The 26152-nt window shown below is 41.5% G+C and overlaps 1 protein-coding gene across 1 annotated transcript in view; it reads right to left on the bottom strand.

Annotated features, from left to right (window-relative positions):
- Positions 1–26152, bottom strand: part of LOC127659031 (sentrin-specific protease 7-like) — a 29535-nt gene that overhangs the window by 578 nt on the left and 2805 nt on the right. The window contains exons 4-19 of the mRNA XM_052148652.1: positions 25948–26051; positions 20971–21526; positions 17682–17970; positions 16994–17181; positions 16470–16547; positions 16240–16273; positions 15612–15809; positions 6634–6884; positions 5212–5348; positions 3184–3300; positions 2010–2129; positions 1762–1854; positions 1221–1396; positions 1088–1128; positions 898–941; positions 295–363 (exon numbers count right to left, since the gene is read on the bottom strand). Of these exons, the coding sequence (XP_052004612.1) occupies positions 295–363; positions 898–941; positions 1088–1128; positions 1221–1396; positions 1762–1854; positions 2010–2129; positions 3184–3300; positions 5212–5348; positions 6634–6884; positions 15612–15809; positions 16240–16273; positions 16470–16547; positions 16994–17181; positions 17682–17970; positions 20971–21526; positions 25948–26051 (2495 nt within the window). The remainder of the gene's footprint in view (positions 1–294; positions 364–897; positions 942–1087; positions 1129–1220; positions 1397–1761; positions 1855–2009; positions 2130–3183; positions 3301–5211; positions 5349–6633; positions 6885–15611; positions 15810–16239; positions 16274–16469; positions 16548–16993; positions 17182–17681; positions 17971–20970; positions 21527–25947; positions 26052–26152) is intronic.

The following is a 26152-nucleotide window of genomic DNA, read 5'->3' on the forward strand; positions in this document are numbered from 1 at the left end:
ATTTATGTAATTACAAATATTCAACTGACACATTATAACTCTAATTATTAAGGGCTGAAATCAGAACCAAATAGACCTTATAACACTGGTGTATGCAAATGCTGATATAATATTTATGCCTGAGAACACAAGTACTAAAAGAGTTGTCAATGTAATTGCCAGGGAACAAATTTAAGTGGATTTGAAATAAGAACCAGTATTCCTTACAATTCCCATCCCTACTTGGCATCTTAGAAATTAAGATTTTTTTTTAAACATGACATAGTTTGACTGCAGTCAGAGTATAACACTCACTCGCGCAAGAGTTTGAAGATGCGCTCATGAACCGACAACTTCAGAGAGTCCATGATGAGAATACATGGTCTGGAAAAAATAAAGAGTAAAAAAAAAAAAATCCTCAATTCTCAGCATTTAAAGACAGCAGTAAATAGTAAAAATGTTAGTCTGATCGGAGATGTGGCCTGGCAGGCAGCGAACATGCTGTGTGGCACTTCCAGGTATGATCTCCGCTCATAAAGCATTTCCCAATCGCACCACCCTCCTTCAACCTATCATTTATTTGTCACATGCTCATGTGGCATAATAAGCAGTGAAATGCTTTTATCTGCAAGACTTAATAATAAAACAACCAATTAAATAAAAATGTACAATAAAAGGCAATGAAGAAAATACATCAAAAGAAAAATACAATAGAAAATAAACAATCCCCAAATATGTATTATGTAGTTCTGCAATTTCTTATCGTAATACCATACTGTACAAGTCAAAGTTTGCAATAAAACCAAACAAGAAGTATTTCAGAGCAGGTTTTATTTGAAAACCTTAACCATTATCTTTTCCGCAAATAAATTCTCTCTTCAATAGAGATATATTTAAAGCAATTAGAAACACACATACCTTTTACAGAAAATGTGTCTCTTACAGGTACTTTCTGTACATTTCTACAGAGAGAAAAAGAGGCACAAGAGTCTGCCGTTACTGTGTCTGTACAAACTATAGCAAATAAAATGAAATCCAATCAAATGGAATAAAATCCAACATGTCTGACTGGCAAGTCCTGCCAGTTAATATTGTTTATGTGACTAACCGGAGGATCAGGAGATGTACTTGGCTTTATGCAGCTGTCATCTAGATTAAGAAAAAGGAGTGTTCCAGATCAAAGACATCTAGTACATACAATATTGTTAAAAAAAACTACATAATAAAGAATCACATTTAACCTGGATCTTTGTCCTCATCACTGTTGGATTTGTTGTCTCCCTGGATCTCACCCTCAGAACGGAATTCACCCAAACCTTCCAACCCATCACCCAGCACAGATTCCCTGCCATCCCTAGTCACATAATGGGGCTCTTCCAACCCGGGGAAACAGATCACCACTAGATACCAGTGAGCTCTGAAACAATAAACAGACATGATATAACAACACACTTATAGCAATAATGTGTCAATAAAAGGGAATGAATAAATAATAGATATAAACACACAAACAGAATTCATTCCATCCTGCAAAAATGAATGACTTAAAGGAAGGCGCACACATTTCACTGAACTCCAAAAATAATTAAAATGGAACTAGTACAATATTTGGACACAAAGCCAGACTTAAAAATGCATGAATGTCATTGAATTAGAAACAAAGCACCAAGTCAAGTGGCATCTGCAAAAAAAAAAAAATTAAGTGTGGCTAAAGTGTCCTAATACGTTTTGGGGCCAATGGATGTATACATATATATTCAGACATATACAGACAATACTCACTCTTGATTGACAGGCACAAAAAGGAAATCTTTGTCAAAGATGTCAACATGACGGGTCCATGTCCTTACTCGCTGATGCCTTCTGACCTGAGCTCTGAAAGAACATATCCAATCATAAATTTGTAAAATTAAACAAGACACACTCGCCACTGAATATTATCAATAAAAATAATTATCGAAGGGAAGACAGCTTATTTTAGGAATTCAGGAACTGTACATAAGCATAAATACATGTAAAAACATACTCACGGTGTGCTTATGCTGTCCTCGTTAGCATTGTCTCTGCGTGTGAGCTGTTTATAGAAAAAGCTGCTAAAAACATGTGATCTGGCTACTGATGCCTGTGGGGCCTTCTGCACCAAAAGATACCTAAAATACACACATACAAAACAGTATGAAACACATACACTTCAAACATGTAAGGAATATCAAATATCTTGACAGTACTTAACTGTAAATGTTCCATTCAACTCGGAAAATTGGAATTTTCAACTTCCTACTTGAAAAAGTGCAAAAGAATGCCACTTGATGTTGGACATCCAACTTGTGCAGAAATCTACAACTCCAGTTTCACCGGGATGCAGAAAGTAAATTATAAATATTCACTTTTAAGCAAATAAATGCATCAATGAGTCAAAGTTTAGCAGAGACAGGTCAGTCAAGCATGCTAAATTATATACGTACTCCATTGTTTCACTGTCCTGCAAAACAATTGCTATCATTTTGTTTCTTCATTTGTCACCGCTCAAGCACCAGACAAAAGAACGCTACATGGTCAGAGGTCTAAAATAATCAAGCCCCCACAATCAACTTTGAATCGAACACAGCATTAATACTGTTGAACGATCGACTAGAATTTTAAATATAGACCTTGTTAAAGGCAAACCATGTCTAATGGACTGTGGATGGAAAAGTTATGGGCATTTTGCCCAAAACACTGGGAAACATATTCTTAAAACTGCAATCTTCAATCTGATCGGCTGGCTTTAAGCAATTTCCAGGAGTCAGGGTGCACAGGTTTTTACCAGTTAACATCCTACTAAAATGAGCGCTTCCAAGAAGAACTAGTAACTAGATTCCCCAAATATTGCGATGTTAGCTGTTTTGAATCTTCGGAATACATTCAAAAGAAAGGATACCTATATCCTCCGCATTCAAAGTTACTGTGTAATTTCAGATGTAATGGCCCCTAAACATTATGCAAAAAACTGAAGGCACATTACGTCACACAAATGACCTTTTCTTATTTAAGTGAGTTGCTCTTTTTCAGAAATAGCTCTAAATGAACCAGACTTCAAGCCAATAGTCAAAAGTCTGTTTTTAACCTCACACCTTATCAATTAACTTAGAATGAGTAGTTGGAACTAATTCAACTCCTTCCAATGATATATTGAGTCCGTGACCAATGAGTGATTATTCTTACTTGAGGTAGAAGTCAATGATGACATCATTAAGAAATTCGCCACTGTCTAAACACTCCAGGTCCTCCGTCGTAATGGTGATGGCTCCTTTCGAGGGTGGAGGCGGAAACTGAATAAGCCTAAATACAGTTGAATGATGGTTAATTAAGACTGATGTACAGAGAATGCTGAGGTTATGTTAAAGCAATAAGCCATTTGAGGCTGTGCATTAGAGATTTTACAAAATGTGGAACGTATAAAAAAACCTTAACTGTGGTAAAATAACTATAATGCATGGCCTCAAAGAGCTTATAGTAAAAAAAAAAAAGATTGTTTAATAAATAATTACATTTACAGGTGAAACTCGAAAAATTAGAATATCGTGCAAAAGTTCATTAATTTCAGTAATTCAACTTAAAAGGTGAAACTAATATATTATATAGACTCATTACAAGCAAAGTAAGATATTTCAAGCCTTTATTTGATATAATTTTGATGATTATGGCTTACAGCTTATGAAAACCCCAAATTCAGAATCTCAGAAAATTAGAATATTGTGAAAAGGTTCAGTATTGTAGGCTCAAAGTGTCACACTCTAATCAGCTAAACACCTGCAAAGGGTTCCTGAGCCTTTAAATGGTCTCTCAGTCTGGTTCAGTTGAATTCACAATCATGGGGAAGACTGCTGACCTGACAGTTGTGCAGAAAACCATCATTGACACCCTCCACAAGGAGGGAAAGCCTCAAAAGGTAATTGCAAAAGAAGTTGGATGTTCTCAAAGTGCTGTATCAAAGCACATTAATAGAAAGTTAAGTGGAAGGGAAAAGTGTGGAAGAAAAAGGTGCACAAGCAGCAGGGATGACCGTAGCCTGGAGAGGATTGGCAGGAAAAGGCCATTCAAATGTGTGGGGAGCTTCACAAGGAGTGGACTGAGGCTGGAGTTACTGCATCAAGAGCCACCACACACAGACGGGTCCTGGACATGGGCTTCAAATGTCAAGCGTCTTACCTGGGCTAAAGAAAAAAGAACTGGTCTGTTGCTCAGTGGTCCAAAGTCCTCTTTTCTGATGAGAGCAAATTTTGCATCTCATTTGGAAACCAAGGTCCCAGAGTCTGGAGGAAGAATAGAGAGGCACACAATCCAAGATGCTTGAAGTCCAGTGTGAAGTTTCCACAGTCTGTGTTGGTTTGGGGAGCCATGTCATCGGCTGGTGTTGGTCCACTGCGCTTTATTAAGTCCAGAGTCAACGCAGCCGTCTACCGGGACATTTTAGAGCACTTCATGCTTCCTTCAGCAGACAAGCTTTATGGAGATGCTGACTTCATTTTCCAGCAGGACTTGGCACCTGCCCACACTGCCAAAAGTACCAAAACCTGGTTCAATGACCATGGTATTACTGTGCTTGATTGGCCAGCAAACTCGCCTGACCTGAACCCCATAGAGAATCTATGGGGCATTGCCAAGAGAAAGATGAGAGACATGAGACCAAAAAATGCAGAAGAGCTGAAGGCCGCTATTGAGGCATCTTGGTCTTCCATAACACCTCAGCAGTGCCACAGGCTGATAGCATCCATGCCACGCCGCATTGAGGCAGTAATTAATGCAAAAGGGGCCCAAACCAAGTACTGAGTACATATGCATGATTATACTTTTCAGAGGGCCGACATTTCTGTATTTAAAATCCTTTTTTTATTGATTTCATGTAATATTCAAATTTTCTGAGATTCTGAATTTGGGGTTTTCATAAGCTGTAAGCCATAATCATCAAAATTATATCAAATAAAGGCTTGAAATATCTTACTTTGCTTGTAATGAGTCTATATAATATATTAGTTTCACCTTTTAAGTTGAATTACTGAAATTAATGAACTTTTGCACGATAATCTAATTTTTCGAGTTTCACCTTTATTAATACTAAAACTCACAATAAACCATTCTTTTGCCAATCATTATCATTCATTAGCATAACTGAAGTCTGTTTGCCACATTTAGAATTTAACTTATGCGGTCACAGTTGGGCAAACACAACAGAGTTTTGATCTTGTGTACCTGCGTGTGGGACCGCAGTGACGATACGGTGTCCATTCTGGCCCGGGTGTGGGTGCCATGAAAATACTGTTTGAACCCTGAGCTCTTCTGTGGCACAGCGTGTAGACTGACTTCAGCTGAATATCAGACTCCTGAGACTGTAGAGACAAACAAACAGTTCTATAACTGCCATATCATGGAAAACAGGATTTTTTTTGCTCTTTTTAAATGACAGAGCTTGATGTACTGACATACATTTACATTTGAAAGTCTTAAAGAGTCAAGAAATACTAAAACATCAATTTGTTTAGGTGTTAACATATCTGAACGTGTTCCAGATTATGTAATACAATGAAAGCATGCATTCATTTTAATTTCAAAAGAACGTGGTAATCTAGAGATGTTTTCTAGCTATTTATTTTTCCTTTTTTGAAATCAGCGAAAATATAATGTGGATGTGACATATGTTTCACATATCAATATAAACATGTGTATAAAATGGGGGGAGGGTCAAGATTTAACTAGATTTGAACACCTACACATTACATACATTGGTTTCTCTCAAGTTTATTCATGAGAGTGCTTTCTCAGCAAGTCAGAGGCATTGGTCACAAATAAGAGGTTGCATGGTCCAAAGGTACAAGAGAGCAGCATGTTTTCTGCTGTTAAGCTAACAAAGCAACATGCTACAGTATTCATCATGCTTGTGTGCAACAAGCAGTTTTAGTAGGAGAGTTTATCAATTTATGGAGGCAGACTAGGACTCGTTTGAAACAGACAAAGTCTGATGCGGTACAGTAGTCACAGCATAACAAACACCGTCCCCGTCCTTACTGTGAGTGTGTTAACCGAACAAACAACATATTTGTGAATCAAGGATGATGTGAACAGTCTTTAAGGTTATAAAAAAATCCTTAAGTGCATTTACATGCATTTTAATTGTACAAATACAAACAGCTCATCATTTATAAGTGCATTTACTGGACATCACAGATATTAAATTACCTGCATTTTGATGCATGTAATTTTGAATTACAGTATGCATTTGTGAGAAACTTAGATACTCTTAACTCAAACCGAAATAAAGCTTAATATATGAAAAAGACAGCCGGCGTGTTCTCTCTCCTCTTCCCATACACTCGGCTGCTTGCCACGTCCACTTTTTCAAAAAACTCTTCTGAGAGCGGTGTTGTACTGAAACGGGTGTCTTTATGACTCTTTCAGTTTTGGTAACAGGATCAGAGAGTGTTAAATTGGTCATGTAAAACTAAATTACCATTACCAATAAACCAAACTATTAGCATTACAGAGGTTGTCAAGGAAGAAAACAAAAATATGCTAAAATCTTTTAGAATATGGCCATTTAATAAGCAGCATCATGATTTCTCACATGAAACATGAAGACAAAAAACAAACATGAAAGGAACAATGTTGTGTCTCAACCTTTAAAGCAGATGCAGATACAGCTGCAGCAGTGTTGTCCTGTGCATCAGATTCGGCTGTGAGCAACTGCAGCAGTTGTGTTTCCTGGGAGGTCTCCAGCAGTTTCAGACTGTCTGACTGTGTGAGGGGGGTCAGGAGGTCTGGGTTGCACTGGTCCAGACCCACCATGTCCATTAATGAGACCAAGAGAGCCCTCTCAATACCAGCAACAGGTTCAGCCAAGCACAGCAATACACATGAACTGCCTTCAGCTGTACATATATGTAAAAAAATATGCATACAAAAGGAGAGAGAGGGGGAAAAGAGAAAATGGTTAGTTTTGATAATACAAAATGTAATCTTTAATAAAACAAAGCAGCAAGTCTTAGTCTATAGTAGATGGACAAAACGGAGTCTGCGAGATCAGGGCATCGGAGATAAAAATACTCTGTGTTGGGGAAACGTGCATAACAGAATTGCATTACTCATAAACATGTAATTTCATGAATTTACTTATATATTAATAATAATAATAATATATATTATATATATATATATATATATATATATATATATATATATATATATATATATATACATACATATACACACACACACACACACACACACACACAGTGGATATAAAAAGTCTACACACCCCTGTTAAAATGCCAGGTTTTTGTGATGTAAAAGAATGAGACAAAGATAAATCATGTCACAACTTTTTCCACTTTTAATGTGACCTATAATGTGAACAATTCAACTGATAAACAAACTGAAATCTTCGTGGGGGGAAAATGAAAAACCTTACAATAACCTGGTTGCATAAGTGTGCACACCCTTTTATAACTGGGGATGTGGCTGTGTTCAGAATTAACCAATCACATTGAAACTCATGTTAAATAGAAGTCATTACACACCTGACATCATTTAAAGTGACTGATTAATCACAAATAAAGTTCAGCTGTTCTAGTAGGATTTTCATGACATTTTCTTAGTTGCATCTCAGAGCAAAAGCCATGGTCCGCAGAGAGCTTCCAAAGCATCAGAGGGATCTCATTGTTGAAAGATATCAGTCAGGAGAAGGGTACAAAAGAATTTCCAAAGCATTAGATATACCTTGGAACACAGTGAAGACAGTCACCAAGTGGAGAAAATATGGCACAACAGAGACATTACCAAGAACTGGACGTACCTCCAAAATTGATGAAAAGACGAGAAGAAAACTGGTCAGGGAGGCTTCCAAGAGGCCTACAGCAACATTAAAGGAACTGCAGGAATTTCTGGCAAGTACTGGCTGTGTGCTACATGTGACAACAATCTCCCGTATTCTTCGTATGAATGGGCTATGGGGTAGGTTGGCAAGACGGAAGCCTTTTCTTATAAAAAAACATCCAAGCCCGGCTGAAGTTTGCAAAAACTCAATCAAGTCTCCCAAAAGCACGTCAGAAAATGTGTTATGTCTGATGAAACCAAGGTTGAACCTTTTGGCCATAATTCCAAAAGGTATGTTTGGCACAAAAACAACACTGCACATCACTCAAAGACCACCATACCCACAGTGAAGCATGGTGGTGGCAGCATCATGCTTTGGGGGTGTTTTTCTTCAGCTGGAACCAGGGCCTTAGTCAGGGTGGATGGAATTATGAACAGTTCCAAATACCAGGCAATTTTGGCACAAAACCTTCAGGCATCTGTTAGAAAGCTGAAGAGGAAGTTCACCTTTCAGCATGACAACAATCCAAAGCACACATCCAAATCCTCAAAAGCATGGCTTCACCAGAAGAAGATTAACGTTTTGGAATGGCCCAGCCAGAGACCAGACCTGAATCCAATTGAACATCTGTGGGGTGATCTGAAGAGGGCTGTGCACAGGAGATGTCCTCGCAATCTGACAGATTTGGAGCGCTTTTGCAAAGAAGAGTGGGCAAATATTGCCATGTCAAGATGTGCTATGCTAAAAGACTCCTACCCAAAAAGACTGAGTGCTGTAATAAAATCAAAAGGTGCTTCAACTTAGTTTAAGTGTGTGCACTCTTATGCAACCAGGTTATTGAGTTTTTTTATTTTTCCCCCTCAAAGATTTCAGTTTGTTTTTCAATTGAATTGTTCACGTTATAGGTCAAATTAAAGGTGGAAAAAGTTCTGACATGATTTATCTTTGTCTCATTCTTTTATATCACAAAAACGTATCGGTTACCTAACGTAACCTCGGTTCTCTCTAGATGAGGGAACGAGTATTGCGTAAGCTAGCTTACGCTACGGGAAAGATTCATCTTTTCTGAGATATTGAAGCCAAAAATTATCCTTAATTTTTGTATCCATTATCAGCGCAGTCGCGGCAGCTGCAGACCTTGAGCGGGCTAGCTAGCGAGCTCATAGGTTGCTCTGCGGCAACTGCTGCAGCCTATAGACGAGCTTGGGCGAACTCGCATCCAATGAGAAGCGTCCGCGCGCTCACTGCATCAAAGCCGCCAAAAGGGCGTGACTAGAGTGCATATAAGCGTAGTTCAGTAGGCTGGAACCCTGGTTTTCATTGACTGAAGCGAAAAGTTAAGCTGTAGGCGCTGAACGCGGCCGGCTACGCAATACTCGTTCCCTCATCTAGAGAGACCGAGGTTACGTTAGGTAACCGATACGTTCTCTTACGAGAGGTTCTCTCGTATTACGTAAGCTAACTACGCTCACGGGAACCCATTGTCAGCGCCCGTCGCGTCAAGCATCCACTGTATAAGCCCCAGGGAATTAAGGGGGACCGGGGAGCCCTTATGAGTGGGGAAATAATATTTGGCCGGCAAGAATGCGGGTCATTGATTGTGTAATACATAAGCACATAGTAGGGCCGGGAGCGACAGAGCGGCGGTGCGGTCTGTGTGGAATGTGTCCCATCAGTGCAGCTCACCAGGGGAGCTGTAGCGTGTTAAACCGCTAGTAGTTTTGCCTGCAGAGCGGGCACTTCCATATTGTAAAATCTGACAAAGGTGGAGGGAAGTCCATCCCGCTGCCACACATATGTCGTGAATGGAAATTCCGCTGGACCATGCCCACGAGGATGCCATGCCTCTAGTGGAGTGAGCCCTAATGCCCAGCGGGCATGGCAGATCTTTTGACGCGTATGCAGCAGCAATAGCGTCCACTATCCATCTAGATAGTGTCTGTTTGAGGCGGAGACCTTTGGTGCGCCCTCGAGCGAAGCGAAAGCTGCTCGGGCGTCTGAAAGCAGCGGGCGTGCAGTATACAATCTCAGTGCTCTGACCGGGCAAAGGAGATTGGCGTCGCGTTCGCTATCCGGTGCTGGCAGCGCCGATAGGAAATGACCTGTGCTCTGAAAGGAGTACCGATCACCTTGGGAACATAGCCGTGTCTAGGCTTTAAAATGACCTTAGAGTCACTTGGTCCAAACTCAAGACACGCGGCGCTGACAGACAGCGCGTGAAGGTCTCCCACGCGTTTGACTGATGACAGGGCAGTCAGAAAAGCGGTTTTGAGTGAAAGGTATTTCAAATCCACGGATTGAAGTGGTTCGAAAGGGGGCTTTCATAGTTTCGAGAACTATAGAAAGATCCCAGATAGGAACCGATGGAGTAGCGGGGGTTCATCCTTCTAGCTCCCTGAGGAAGCGGATGACCAGCTCGTTTTTACCCCATGACTGGCCGTGCAGGGGTTCAGCGAGCGCCGCAGCGGCCGCCACTCACTTTGGCGTGGATGGGGATCTGCCCTCATCCAGCAGCTCTTGTAGAAATCTGAGCAGCGGCGACACCCCACATGTCCGTGGGTCCAGGTCTCTGTCGGTGCACCATTTTGAGAACACAGACCATTTTGGCGCATAGAGTCTTCTCGTGGAAGGGGCTCTAGCGTGTATGATGGTGTTTATTACTCCTTCTGGCAGAGCGGCGGGTGGTCGTTGATCACTCGCATGCAGCGCCCAGCGCTCTGGGTGGGGATGCCAGATTGTGCCGCTGAGCTTGAGAGAGGAGATCTGCTCTCACTGGGATGGGCCACAGGCTGTCAGTGACAGCTGCGTAAGCTCCGGGAACCATGTCTGATTCTCCCCAGCGGGGCTATGAGGAGCACCGGTGGCCGTTTCCCTGATCCTCTGCATTACCTGTGGCAATAGCGAGGCGGGAGGGAAGGCGTAGCGAGCGTCTGGGCCAGTCCTGGGCCAGCGGCGTCCTCGCTTCGAGAAAAATACTGGGCAGTGAGAGTTCTCTTTGGGCGCTAAAGAGGTCTATCTCTGCTCTGCCGAATAGGTGCCATAGCGTCTGGACTGTTTGGCGTGCAGGGACCATTCCCCTGGGGAATATTGTCTCTGGACAGTCTGTCGGGCCGTCGTTCAGGTGGCCTGGCGCGTCGCGTCGCCCTCAGCGGCGCAGGTGGCACTGGGACCAACTCAGTATGCGTTTTGTCAGATGGAAGAGGTTCCTGGATCTGACACCGCCCTGGCGGTTTAGGTAGGATACCACAGATCTGTTGTCGAGCGGACCAGGGCGTGGTGACCCTGAATGACGGGAGAAAGCGCCGCGGCGTGCTCGACCGCTATCATTTCCAGACAATTTATGTGAAGGAGCTTTTCCTGAACTGACCATAGGCGAAACCGGAGAGCCCTCGCGGACGGCGCCCCAACCCGTGTTGGGCCGGCGTCTGTCGAGATGACTTTCGGCGAGATACAGCTCCCATTGTCACTCCCGCTGATACCATTCGGCCACTGTCCAGGGCTGCAGAGCTGATATGCAGGTCTGAGTCACCTTGATGGGCTGGCGGCCTGTGGCCCAAGCCCGGCGAGGCAGCTGGTGTTTAGCCAATGCTGAAGCGAGGCATGTGCAGTAAACCCAGCTGAAGTACTGCTGCGGCTGAGGCCATGTAACCTAGCACTCTCTGGAATTTCTTCAGAGGCGTGAGGCTGTTCATCTGAAAAGATGCGACTGAGTCAGCTGAACACGGCGTCTTGGCTGTGTAGATAAGCGAGCCGTCATTGCCACGGAGTCTAGTTCTATTCCCAGGAAGGAAATGGTCTGACTGGGCTGTAGTGAGCTCTTGGTCCAATTGACTGCAAGACCCAAACTGTTCAGATGGCTGAGGAGAACTGCTCTGTGAGACAGAAGCTCCATATGTGACTGAGCCATAATCAGCCAGTCGTCCAAATAGTTCAGAATTCGCAAACCCTGACTCCGCAGGGAGTGCGGCGCCGCATCCATGCGCCGTGAAAGTGCGAGGTGCTAAGGACAGGCGAGCGGAGGACGGTGTATTGATAAACCTGGCCGTCGAGCGAATCTCAAGAATGGCCTGTGGCGGGGATTTATCTGAATCTGAAAGTATGCATCTTTCAGATCGAGAGAAATAAACCAGTCCCCTGGCGCACATCTGTGAGGAGTTTCCTGATTGTAAGCATTTTGAGCGGTCTTTTTGCAAGCACCTTGTTCAAAACCCTGAGATCTAATATGGGTCTGAGGCCGCCGTCTTTCTTGGGAACAAGAAAATAGCGGCTGTAAAGCCCGACTTCGCTCAGAGAGGGTGGCACTTTTCTATGGCCCTTTTGCACAGAAGGCTTGCTATTTCTGAGCGAAGCATGCACGCTGCTTCCGTGTTCACAGTGGTTTCGAGGCAGCTCTGAGGCGAGGCGGCGATCGAACTGTAGCAAATAGCCCTGTTGTATTGTGCTTAACACCCACTTGGATATCCCTGGAATAGCTTCCCGGCTTTGAAGCGTAGCGCTAGAGGGTGAATGGCCAATTCAGCTCTGATTGCCGCACACAGAGCTGAACAAAATGTGTGGCGGCGTTTAGTGTGTTCATGCATGATTGCTCGCGAGACAGCATGAACAGGCTGTTTTGTGAGTGACTTCCGATTGGAATGAATGGGGAAAGAGTCACATCTGTTACGTGATCGCTAAGCATAGTCATGGGCACGGGACTTACACACAGAGGAATGGTTGCTGGCCGTGTAACAGAGCGGGCAGAGAATGGTAGCGCCTGCGCATTTGCGGGCGCATTTATTGACTCTAAGCGCTCGGCGGTTCAGTAACCGCTTTATGTGAGCGTGCTCTGGTGGGGACCACGAGACATGCAGTGCTTGTGTGCAGAAGTGAACACTGGATTGTGGGCACATTTTCTACACATAGGGCTGGTCGGTGTGACAGAGCGGGCAGAGAATGGTAGCGCCTGCGCATTTGTGAGCGCCTTCATTGACTCTGGCCTTCGGCGGTTACGTAACAGCTTTATGAGGCGTGCTCTGATAGGGAGCACGGGATGTGTTATGCTTGTGTGTAGAGGCGAACACTGGGTTGTGGGCACTTTTTCTACACATAAGACATGTTTGCTCTTTACAAGATTTATTTGGGTCGCCGTGAAAGCGGCGTTTGAGTCTGAGCAAGCGGGCAGTGTCACCGGCTTGTTGGCTGCTAAATTCACCACTGTAGTAGCCTGAGAGAAGGGGACTGACAGGGGTAAAGCTTTGACAGTGGTCCGGCCTGGCGGGACTGAGCCGTCGTTTGTTCAACACAGTTAGGAAGACTTGGCTGCTTTCGGGTTTCAGCGTTACCTTAGATCGAGGCCAGCGGGAGGCGGTCTGCGGCGGCTGTCTGAGCCTTGATCGAGGCGGCCGCCCTGTCGACGCTGAGAAGTCTGAGATTGTTGAACTGGAGCTGTGAAGAGGCTGCGTGCAGGAGGCTGATCACGTGGCGGCCTGCAGAGGAGCTAAGCGGCAGCGGCAGGAAGAGGTTCATGGCTTGGGTGGCTTTCTGGACTTCTGAGAGCGGTCAACAATGCCACTCACTGCGGAGCCGAAGAGACCCGGTTGGAGAGGCGGTGCGTTGAGGAGCGTGGAAGCTCTGCTTCTCCCATGTCGGCTAGTGTTAGCCATAAGTGTCTCTCGGTCACAGTCAGCGAGGCCATGCACTTCCCTAGAGCTTGGGCTGCAGCTTTGGTAGCCTGAAGGCGAGGTCTGTCGCGCCGTAGATCAGTAACAGCCTCTGGGTGCCTGCCTTTCTCATCCCACTCCCGAAGAAGGTCTGCTTGTAGGATCTGTAAAGCGGCCATTGAGTGCAGAGCAGATGCGGCTTGGCGGCGGCGGAATAAGCGCGGCCAACATAGGCGGAAGTCGCTCTGCAGGGCTTAGACGGGAGCACAGGCTTGGAGCGCCATCTCGCGGAGGCGGACAAAGGTGTGCTGCTACCGAGTCCTTGACCGGGGGATGGAGGAGTAGCCTCTCTCAGTGGCGCCGTCCACCGGCGAGAGAGGTGGAGGCGTGTGAAGCGGGTCCTGGCTGAAAGCGGGCGTTCCACGACTTTGCAAGCTCCGTATGTAATTCCGGCAGGAAGGGGCGGCCGGGCAGCGGGTGTAAGCGGCGATGGCTTTGAAGAAAGCAGCCGTCGAGTCTGTTGGGTGCCTGCTCAGGGGCGGTGACCACTCGAGCCCGAGGCGGTCGGCGGCCTGTGTGAGGCGTGTTAACTCCCGCCGACTCGGGCGGGTCCTGCTGGATTCCTGGGCTGAGGAGGAGGCTTGGGAGCCTGTCCACTCCTCGCTGTCGAAGCCATGATGGAACAGCAGCCCTTATCCTCCGGCCAGTCATCCGAGATGGCAGCAGTCGCGGCGCTTCGGCAACTGCTGGCGTCCGAGGCGGGGAGGGTGAGCGATGCTTTCGAGGAGAGGCTCGGCGAGGCAGTCGCTTCAACCACAGTTTCCGGCAGCCTTTGTGGCGGCGCTTCTTCCTGCTGTGACTGAGGGTAAGCGGCGTGGCGGTTTCTGCTTTGACGGCCGAGTCGAGCCCGCAGGGGTCGACATCGGTAGCTCCTCGCAGAAATCGCATCCGCCCTCAGTGAGGCGAGCTCTGCGTGCCCCAGTCCCAGGCAGAGGCGCCAGATGATGTGGCGGTCTCCTGTGCTGAGAAGAGGCGGCATGAGGCGCAAGTGGAGCGAGGTATCTTGAAAAAGGCGCTCGTACTCTTTTGTGAATAGTTCTTGAGAACTAGCTTGCTTAATAAAAGGATACGTCGTCGGATGGCGTAGCTTCGCAGGATGGCTGAAGGTGGCTGAGGCGGCCGGCTTCTTCTAGCGCTGTCCACGCTTGCTAGATGCCCCTCAAGCGGCAGCGGCTTCCAGGTCAGCGATGCGGAGAGCTTCAGCTGAAGAGATGAAAATCAGGGTTCCAGCCTACGAACTACGCTTATATGCACTCTAGTCACGCCCTTTTTGGCGGGCTTTGATGCAGTGAGCTGCGGACGCCTCTCATTGGATCTTGAGTTAGCCCAAGCTCGTCTATAGGCTGCAGCAGTTGCCGCAGAGCAACCTATGAGCTCGCTAGCTAGCCCGCTCAAGGTCTGCAGCTGCCGCACTGCGTTGACAATGGATACAAAAATTAAGGATAATTTTTTGGCTTCAATATCTCAGAAAAGATGAATCTTTCCCGTAGCGTAAGCTAGCTTACGCAATACGAGAGAACCTCTCGTAAGAGAACCTGGCATTTTAACAGGGGTGTGTAGACTTTTTATATCCACTGTATATATTAGTATGGCATTTAGATTTTTGATTGCACCTTCTCTTTAGTTGGTTAAGCACCTGTTTTCAACTTTAGGAATTTACACAATAAGAGTTGCTTTTTCAAATAAGTAACACATTATATACAGTAGCTATTTATTTAATGCAGAAGTTCTTAAATGTTTTTCCTGACCAAGGACACAAAAATATATTTTGTGTTTACCTAGGGCCCACACTTATGAAACCATGCAACATTTGCTACAGTTTATCTATAAATTCATTTGAAATTACGACAATAGAGGACAATAAAAAAAACTAGCACAAGGGTCATATGATGGTGCTGTTTGGAGCTTGGCAGTAAAAATAACCATTCACTTTCAATGTATGGAAAGGAGCAACTTGGACATTCTGCCAAACATCTCATTTTCTCTAAGTTGTGATGACATGAAGGTGAGCAAATTATGCCAGATTAAATTTTGAGGTTAATTATTTATTTAGCACTACAGCATAAATAGTGGAGGTAGCTGACCTGAATGAGTTTTGGGCTGAAAGACAGACAAGTCGTTGTGTAGTTGGCTGGCCAGAGGATCAGACAGCCATAGGAGGAGCAGAGAAGGGGGCGGGATCTCGTCATCCTTAACCAAGCCACACCCCTTCAATGCAGTCCCCTCCCACACACTGTATTTAAGCACGTTAGCTATCGCAAAAGAAATTTTCCCTGGAGAATCTATGAATGAACAAGACAAATAGAAAGCATTATAACAAAACATCTTAAGAGATTAACTGTACATAATAAAGGTCAGTGTGTAACTAAATTGCTATATAAAAACGGTTGATAAAAATGAAACAGTGAATGCTTAAAAATAAAGTATTATAAAATGAGAATTGTCCTCTAGTGGAACAACTGAACAGCAAAAACAATAATTATTGGAAACAGGTTTTCCAAACACTCCCCACAATCTTCCATTGGTCAAAAAATAGGCAGTCCCATCCTTAAACTTATGAAATAGGTTGAGCCACAGTTGCTATGTTACTTATTGCTGTCTCTGCATATTAAACTGAGATAAGAGAAAGTATTTTTAACATAAAAAAAAATTAACTATAAGATACTAAATGGCACACACATTTAATTTGAAGACGTTTTTCAACAGGTTTACCTTTGAAATAAATGTTGATCATTTCGGTTGTAATCTGAAAAACAAAATATTATATTCAATATCAGGGATAGAAAAAATTTATTCAGAGCCAGGAACATTAATTATTAATTTTCTTCCTGTTATATAATAATTTGATGTAAACCAATACTATCTGACTTTGACCAATTCTTCCATTTTTTATGGTGGGTAATTCAATGGTCTAACCCACCACATCCTCATATCGCCCTCACCTTTATGTTCTCACCGGATGTGACACTAACTCCACCCATGTGAAGGGAAGACAGCTGTAGCTCCAACATAGAAGAACTCTGACATAGAAAACATACACAAAAAGCAACAGGTACAGTATGTGCAGAGCTGTTACAGCACGCTGTCATAGCTAGAACACATGAGTAGTTGAGTGTGGTAGCAAAATGAGTAGGAACTTTAGCACATAAATGTGTGTGGCAGCACATAAAAGAGATTTTGTACTATTTTCAACTTAAAATATAGAATACCATGTAGCCATAGCAACAACTCTAATTGAATATTATGAATAAGACATATTATAGTTCAGAAAGGAAATATTTATTTTTATAAAACGAATCACATGATGATGTTGATGAACTAGATTTAGTCTGTTATGAAATACAGTTTTTATTGTCATGTTTCAGACTACTTTAAGAAGTAATAAATTTTTTTGACAGAACACAGGTACTTTAACTCAGAAAACTACTACATTCTCTTTGGCCAGTAAGTGGGTCATCATACTAACCTGTGTGTATATCTCTGTTATTTGTTGGTGAAGTTTGGGCATTCTTTTCTGCTCACAAACTCCTGTTGGCCTCTCCACTCGGTGTGCGTCTTTAGCACCCTCTGGTGCCTGGGTGTTCAGAACAGAGTCTTCACCCTCTTCCCTTTCCTCTTCCTCCTCCTCTTCCTCCTCTTCACTGGAGAGAACAACTGAGAGAGGTAAAGATTGAATGACTGTCTTTAAATAGCAAATGTACTCCCATATGATTTCAAATGTTTAATAAAAAAATGTGTTTCTAAATAGTGATTTTTATTACCATGTATTTTTAAGTTGTTGCAATTATGAAAATTATATTATTAAATAATTTGTTTTTTAATAAAACCAACATTTAGTGAAAAATTGTGTGTAAAACAAGGCTTGATCATTCTTAATTAGATTTTTTATTTTACTTTTACAACAAGGGCTGCTTGGTGAAAACAACAGTTCCCATGATAAAAAATGCAATTTCAGTGCAAATACAACTAGTAGTATATTAAATATTGTCTGGTGTGTCATGTGACAGATTTAGCCACTTTTAGTATTTGTGCATATTTAGTATATCTTTACTGTCAATCCAACATTATTTTATTATGTTAATTAAACATCTTGCACAACTACAGTAAATATCCACTTAATGATCCAGTGATGTTGGACAGCACTAATCACTTACTGGGTTCAGGTGGGTTGGGCATAGAGGTTTGTTTGATGAAGCTCTGCCCCTCTGCACATTCAGGGTTGTGCTCGGAGTCAGGAACATGTTCACCTGAGAGGCTGTCCAAACGACATCTTTTGAGAGGGACCTCCCCATCGATGCCAAATAAGAGGCATAGCACACTTCCTCTAATCTCTTCTGCATCTTGTATCATCTCTCCGTTCCGGTGTATGTGCTTTTCCTTATCTTCTTTTGCATCCTCCAGGCACTCTTGTGTTTCTGTCATTTCTCTCATATTGGCTAGATGCTATACAAATACAAATTAATTAAAATTGATTATCTACTAGAAGAGTTGATAAAAGTTTCTAGTGCACAGCAAAGCATTTTACCTTATTAATTCACAAGCATGAAGGACCTTAGTATCGGATTTGTGTTTTTAAAAGCAACCTGAGAATGTGTGACTTCAAGAGAGCAAGCATGCATCTGTGTTGTACTTCATTTATGTTATTTCTTTCACAAACAGCAAACGGATTAACTGCTTCAGCTCACTCAAACAAATAAAGACTTTTCTAACTCAAATGCTCTGTGTTTCATGGAAAACTGGCTGAATGAATCCATCCCCTACAGCGCTTTTCATCTGCCAGTGGATCGCGTTGAGGTATCATCGGGGAAAACGAGAGGCGGTGGAACGTGCTTTTACATCAACAAAATTTGGTGTATAGATGTAACAGCATTGAAGAAGATGTTCTAATTTAGAAGCACTCTTCATCAACTGTAAGCCTTTCTACTCACCGTGGGAATTTTCCTTGTTCATTCTGGTGAGTGTCTACATCCCGCAACAAGCATGCATGAATTAATGCAGCGTTGCAACAGCTGAATGAACACAACACAGACACGGAGCAACAACACCCCGACTCACTTATTATTCAGGGAGATTTTAATAACGCTAACCTCACCTGTCAAATGCTAAAATACAAACAGCATATCACATGCACCACCAGAGAGAAATATACTGGAGCACTGCTACACCACTGTAAAGGATGCATATCGCTCTGTCCCACGTGCAGCTTTAGGACTCATATCAGTTTCTGATATGAGTCCTGACATCATATATCAGTTTCTGTGAGGATATGTGCATCCCTACTAGGACATTTTTATCATTCAATAATGATAAATCATGGTTTACAGGAAAACTCAAGACAGCTTCGTCATTGCTTACAGAAGTGGGAATAAAATATTGTACAACCAGGCCAGGAACACACTGACAAAGGAAATCATAGTAGCTAAAAGAAGCTACTCTGAAAAGTTTTCAGTCAATGATCCTGTATCTGTGCAGAAAGGCCTAAAAAGCATCACCCAATACAAGATACCTCCCCCTCCCTCTGTAGAGAGTCAACTAATAGCTGATAAACTAAATGCGTTTTACTGCAGGTTTGAAAAGCCCAGTCTCGCACCCCTCCCCCGCACTGATCTTCACTTCACACACACAACAACACCTCCTGGAACCCCTCTCCTCCCCCCTCCTGCTACTCAATCTGCACTTATGATCTGTGAGGAGGATGTGTGCAGGGTTTTTCGGAAACAAAAGACTAGGAAAGCTTCAGACCCAGACAGTGTTTCACCTCCCCATATGAAAGTCTGCGCTGACCAACTGGCCCCCATCTTCACACAGATCTTTAATAGATCGCTGGAGCAGTGTGAAGTTCCCTGCTGCTTCAAATGCTCCATCATTCTCGATGGATCACCAGCTTTCTGACAGATAGGCAGCAGCTAGTGAGACTAGGGAAACTCACATCCGGGACCCTCACTATTAGACCTGATGCATTCTCTCTCCACTGCTCTTCTCCTTGCACACGAATTACTGCACTGCAAAGGACCCCACTGTCAAGCTCCTGAAGTTTGCAGATGCCACCACGGTCATCTGCCTCATCCGTGATGGTGAGGCAAACAGAATGCATACATCTCTCAGGACCTGAAGTGGGACACCCACATAGACTCCATTGTGAAGAAGGCTCAGCAGAGGTTCTACTTCCTTTGCCAGGTGAGGAAGTTCAACCTGACACAGGAGCTGCTGACACAGTTCTACCCGGCGGTCATTGAATCTGTCCTGTGTACATCCATAACTGTCTGGTGGCAAAACCTCTTTGAACTGTTGCCCTCTGGCCAGTGGTACAGAGCACTGAGCGCAAGGACATCAAAGTACATAAACAATTTTTCCCCTCCATAAGTTTGTATTGCCATTTTCCACATGAACAATGAAACTGCCTCAGGACTCCCCCATATTGCAATAATGTAAATACATAACTCATGTACATATGTAATTCAATAACTGTACATACCCCTACCTTGCACATACATACGCCATTCAGTTATATGTCCTATTATTTGTGTCAATTTATACTCTTACCTTGTTTTATATTCTTGTTTCTCTATCACCAAAACAAATTCCTGGTATAAGTGAGAACACTTGGCAATAAAGCTCATTCTGACTCTGATAAATGGACCTCACATAAAAATAGATCATAAAAATGTGCCCTTTAAAAGTTTAAATTAACATAATAATAAAACAGCAATGTTAACAAATACGTCTGTGTTCATTCTATTATAAAATATTAAATGGATAGTTCACCCAAAAATGAAAATTCTCATCATTTCCTCACCCTTATGCCATCCCAGATGTATCTGGCTTTCTTTCATCTGTTGAATACAAGTGAAGATTTTTAGAAGAATTTCTCAGCTCTTTAGGTTCATATGCAAGTGAATGGGTGACACACAATTTTAAAGCCCCAAACTCCACATTAAGGCAGCATAAAAGTAATCCATGTGGTTAAATCCATATCTTCAAAAGCGATATGATAGGTGTGGGTGAGAAACAGATAAATTTTGAAGTATTTTTTTTCCTATAAATTATCCTCCCTGCCCAGCCAATCACCACTTTCACGTTCACATTCTCCTCCTTCTGTTTTTGGTGATTCACATTCTTCCTGCCCTGTAGGGGGAGATGTGCATGGAGGAAAATGTATGTTAAAAAAATTACTTGAATATTGATATTTTCTCACCCACACCTATCATATAGTCCCTTTGGAGCTTCAAGATTTGGCACACATTCACTTGCATTGTGAGGATCTACAGAACTGAGAAATGTGTCTGAAAATCTTCATTTGTGTTCTGCAGAAGAAAGTAAGTCATACACATCTGGGATGCCAGGAGGGTGAGTAAATCATGAGAGAATTTTCATTTTTGGGTGAACTATCCCTTTAAGTTTTCTGATTGCTTTACCAAGATGTATAGACATATCTTTGCTTACCACACAATGTGATTTTTTCTCTTGGGTTGCTAACGAAGATGAGGGGCTGTGTCCGAACTCACATCTGGATGAAACTGCTTCCTCACGCTGTGGAGATCCTTCAAGAAGTGGTGCTTCATTCTCTTCAACAGTAGATGTCTTAGTCTGTTCAGGCAGATGCTTATTAATCTGAACAGACTGCAGGGAGTCGCTTTCTCTGGGTTTACAAGAGTCACTAGATAATTCAGATGACTCTGATAGTTTCAGCAATGAGTTCAATTGATTGGATTGTGGATGCCTGATTTCTTTGCATGGACTTGATTCATTCGGAGTACATGATTCAGTCAGACAATGGTATGGTGAAGAAGCTTTGAGTTCAGTCGAGTCTGTTCCTCCTTTCTGAGTTACAATGGTTCTTTTGTTTTTGAGCTCAGAGGTCTGATCACTCTGTTTCTCTTTAGCTTCCCGTTTGCTTACTGATTGGTTTGTCAATTTGAATCTCTGCCTGTTACTTCTTAGAAAGCTCTGCCCGATCTCTGTCTGAAGGACATCCTCTAAGACAATCTTGACCTGACGCCTGAAGAAATAAAAAATAATAAGTGGTGTTTCCTCATACAGGAGGTTAGGGATTCATATAAATCCTAAAAAAACATTAAACTTTGGTGTGAAACCTATCGCATAACCACTTGTGCTATGGACATTTTCACCATCAGATGATAAAACAGATGAAACAATCCCAAAGACATACATTGGAGGGAGGGAACAAAGGGTATAAATAGCATTTTAGCTTAGCATTGTTATTTCTACTTCTTCTGCTTCAAACTCACTTCTCTGTCTGCTCGTATGAATGTAACACATCATAAGAAATTGTTTCACCGCTGTTCAAATGCACTTTGGATCGCATCATTTATATGTATAAATGTTTTCCATCTAAAAGCACTAGCTATTAAATGAAACAAATGACAATAAAATATGTAATGTAACTGTATTCAAATTACCAATTATTTAAATTGTAACTGTAGTGGAATACAGTTACTTATATTTTGTATTTAAATACGTAATCCTGTTACATGTATTCCGTTACTCCCCAATGCTGGCTATATCTAGTGACATGGTGGTGGTCAGTATTGCATGAGCAAACACCACTCCCATTTTCATCAGAAAATGTAAAAATTGAGTCACACATTTATACAATGAATCACTGAAATGATACTATGGCTGCTGCCACATACCATTATAAAATATAACACCAGCTTCAACAAACATACAGTGGAAAATAATACAGTAACTAGGGCTGCAACAATTAATCGATAAAATCTATAAATATCGATAATGGAAACATCGACAATAAATTCCATTATTGATTAGTTAGAAGCCTCCTCGATGACGTCACTCTACATCACAGTAAAAATGTGATGAACAATGAAACTTGTCTGAAAAACAACGGAGACAGCTTGTAGCAGGGGGAAAAACAGGACCCTAGTTAACCAGCGCATTAGAGCACTTAATAAACACTTCAAAGAAGATAATAGTAAGCATACATATAGCAGATTTAAATATTAGACAGCATAATAATGGCAACAGGCCTAATTACTGAATCTTTACTTGTGTTTATAGTTTACAGATTTATTGTACCTCTATTTTAACCTTAGATAAGTTTTTTTGCATTGTGTGAGGCAGAAAATGCTGGCATACAAAACAGTCACTGAGTCTGCTCCAGCATACCTAAAAGCATTTATGCAGATCTACACTCTCGCTAGAAGCCTGCGGTCGGCTAAGGAACGTCGCCTTGTTGTACCAACACAAAAAGGCACCAAAACACTTTCCCGGACTCTCAGTTTCATCATACCATGTTGGTGGAAAGACCTTCCCAACTCCATAAGTGAAGCTGACTCACTCTCTGTCTTCAAAAAATTGCTAAAAACACATCTTTTCCATGAGCACTTACCCAGTCACAAATTAAAAAAAAAAAAATAAATTAAAAAAATATATCTTGTTGCACTTAAATCTGTTTTGAATGCTATTCTGATGCTAGTGAAACTTTGTAGTATGGCACTTTTCATACAAATGTCTCCTTAAGATGATTCGCTTATGTTGTCCTCTTTTTTAAGTCGTTTGGATAAAAGCGTCTGCCAAATGAATAAATGTAAAATGTTAATACAAAAATAATTAAGGGTCTTCCAATACCCACAGGTTTCACCTAAATGTATGGTATTTTGGTGTGCATTTTTTTTTTCGCTTGCTAAATGCATATTCAGTTAATATGCACTAAAATATTTATATGTTACATTTACAATGTAACTAACACAATTACAGATGTATATAAAGGTGATTTGTGACTTTTCACTGTAAAACAACCCCAAACAATGACACAAATTGCATCGCAAAATTTGAGACGTGCAGCAGCAAATTCAGTCATTTTGGGCTGCAAAAATCAAGAAAAAGAGACGCGAAATCCTGGTGGGACTGATAAGGGTCCTGATATTTGGTAGTCCTCCTGATAATGCTAAATATAATGTCTGATTTCACCAGTAAATTTACTTTATACCATGACAAACATTATTTTACTGGATAAACATATGCATAGTTTTGAAAAGAATAATTTAGAAACATGTAATCAGTAAAAACTTCAATATTCATTTAAATCACTTCAAATGCATGTAATCAGTGATGGTGTACAAGCATATGTATCTAAAATAATTACATATTTTTCAGATGAGCAGAATTAATATTTCTAATCTGGTGTCACCATTACCCTCAGCTGGACTGATTTTTAGTCCCACTCCATCCCTGATGAATCATTTTACTCTTTAATGAACAGCACTTTTTGTTAAGACTTACAAGGAAAGGAAAATAACAGTTTTTTTATATGTCCTGAAAGTAATAACAATAATAAATTAAAATGTATCTTTTCATGATTCAGGCTTTACTCAAAGATTTCCTAGAGTAGAATCATGAATTCAGTGCTGTAAATTGAACCAAATCAGTATGCTCTTTATCATTTCTAGGTTTTTTAAATCATATTTTAAAAAGAATACAGGAAATATTTTTCCCTGATTAATCGAAGAATAATCGAAGATTAATCGATTATCAAAATAATCGTTAGTTGCAGCCCTAACAGTAACGCCTTGAGTAAAACACAGTTACATTCCTTGAGAATCTATAACTGCTCAAAAACAGTATGAACACATTTAGTCAATCCTGCATACTCATTGCTTTTAATTGATCTTATTATCTAATGGCGCATCAGCTGTTTTATCACTCTAGAAAGTGTGCAAATAGAATGAGATGAGTCAGCATGTACAGATGGTGTATGAATGTGGTGGGAGAGAGTAGATATCAGACATATCATGCAAAACAGGATTTTCCTTGCTCTTTAAAACAAAAAAAAGATGTAACAATTTAAACACTCTCTTCCCAGGTCCACCCAGACTGGGCAACAAAACTAAGCTGCAAAAACAGCTTGTTCAGAAATTGGAAGGATTCTAGTGTCATAACTATTAGAACAGAACCATGACTGCATTGACACGTCAACACCTATTCAGTATTAGGGCAGCTTGGCCAAGCTTAATGAACAACAATGTGTAGAAGGCCAATACACAGAGGTTAACCAATCATAAAACAGAGGTCATTTGGAATGAGGTTAAAAAAAGAAAATAGGCATGAGATCCTAAATTACTCCTACGTTTGGTGCAAAAAATTTTAACATTATAATTGGATGTCATGGAAGAAAATTATAATAAAAAAAATGCTGCTCTGCAGTGTATATGTTATTGTTTGTGATGCTAGAAAAGCAATCCTGACAATGACTAATGCTGTGCATTTAAGAGAAGAGAAGGACACATTCTGCCTGTTTTCATGTTAAATATGTACTAGCCAGATAAGAGAAATGCATTCCTTATGACAACATGTTTGATAGTATGACTTCAGTTGCCTAATTAGACACATCAAGTGGCAATAAAAACATTAAACAGCTAGGCTAACATCAGCAGCTTTGTCAATGGATTATGCCTCAGAAGTCATAATCAAAACGCATAAGACAAATAATTACAGATGTTCATACAAACGATAATATGAGAGGATATTTTAGCACGTAATATATTGTAAATCTTACTGATCAGATTAAAAGAATAGTTGACACAAAAATTCTCTCATCATTTACTCACCCTCATGCCATCCCAGATGTGTTTGACTCTTTTTCTGCAGAATACAAATTACGATTTTTAGAAGAATATCTCAGCTCTATAGGTCCAATGTCGACTAAAAATGTAAGATCCAAAAATCATATAAAAGCAGCATAAAAATAATCCATATGACTCCAGTGGTTAAATCAATGTCTTCTGAAGCGATCTAATTGGTTTTGGGTGAGAACAGACTAAAATATAATTCCTTTTTCACTGTACATCTTGCCACTGCAGTCTCTAGACAGGATCATGATTTCAAGCTCGATTACACTTCCTAGTGTTTGACACATGTGCAAAGCTCTGGATGGCGCTAGGAAGTGTAATCAAGCTTGAAATCATGATCGCCAAGGAGACTGCTGATGTCAAGATTTATAGTGAAAAAGAACTTTCACTTTGGTCTGTTCTCATCCAAAATAGATTGGATCCCTTCAGAAGGCATGTATTTAACCACTGGAGTTGAATTAATTACTTGTTTGCTACCTTTGTGTGCATTTGGGGGCTTCACAATTTTGGTAACCATTCACTTGCACTGTATGGACCTACAGAGCTGAAATATTGTTCTAGAAATCTTCGTTCTGGTTCTGCAGATGAACGAGAGTCAAACACATCTGGAATGACATGAGGGTGAGTAAGTGATGAGAGAATTTTCCTTTTTTTCTATTTCTTTAAATGAGGAACAGAGTAAGTTGAAAGTGCACTAAGACTGTTTTAAATGTAAGGGATTACAGGTTCTACATTCAGGATCAGACTGTTTGTGTGCCATATGCTGACCTGGTCGAATTAGAATTTATATTTTGTACAGAAAGCACATTACCTGTGAATTGTCTGCCATTTTATGTGCTTTTGATCACTGGTTGTTTGTAATCTGTGATCTGACTGGGAGAGCGTACCATTTGAACCCAGCTGTGTCCAGTGGATCTAATACAAGTGCGTAAGAAAACATAAAATAAGAAAATTTGCCAATTTAAGACATTCAAATTCATATATATATATATATATATATATATATATATATACAC

Source organism: Xyrauchen texanus, chromosome 18 (genome assembly GCF_025860055.1).
Source record: "Xyrauchen texanus isolate HMW12.3.18 chromosome 18, RBS_HiC_50CHRs, whole genome shotgun sequence".
Classification (NCBI taxonomy): Eukaryota; Metazoa; Chordata; class Actinopteri; order Cypriniformes; family Catostomidae; genus Xyrauchen; species Xyrauchen texanus.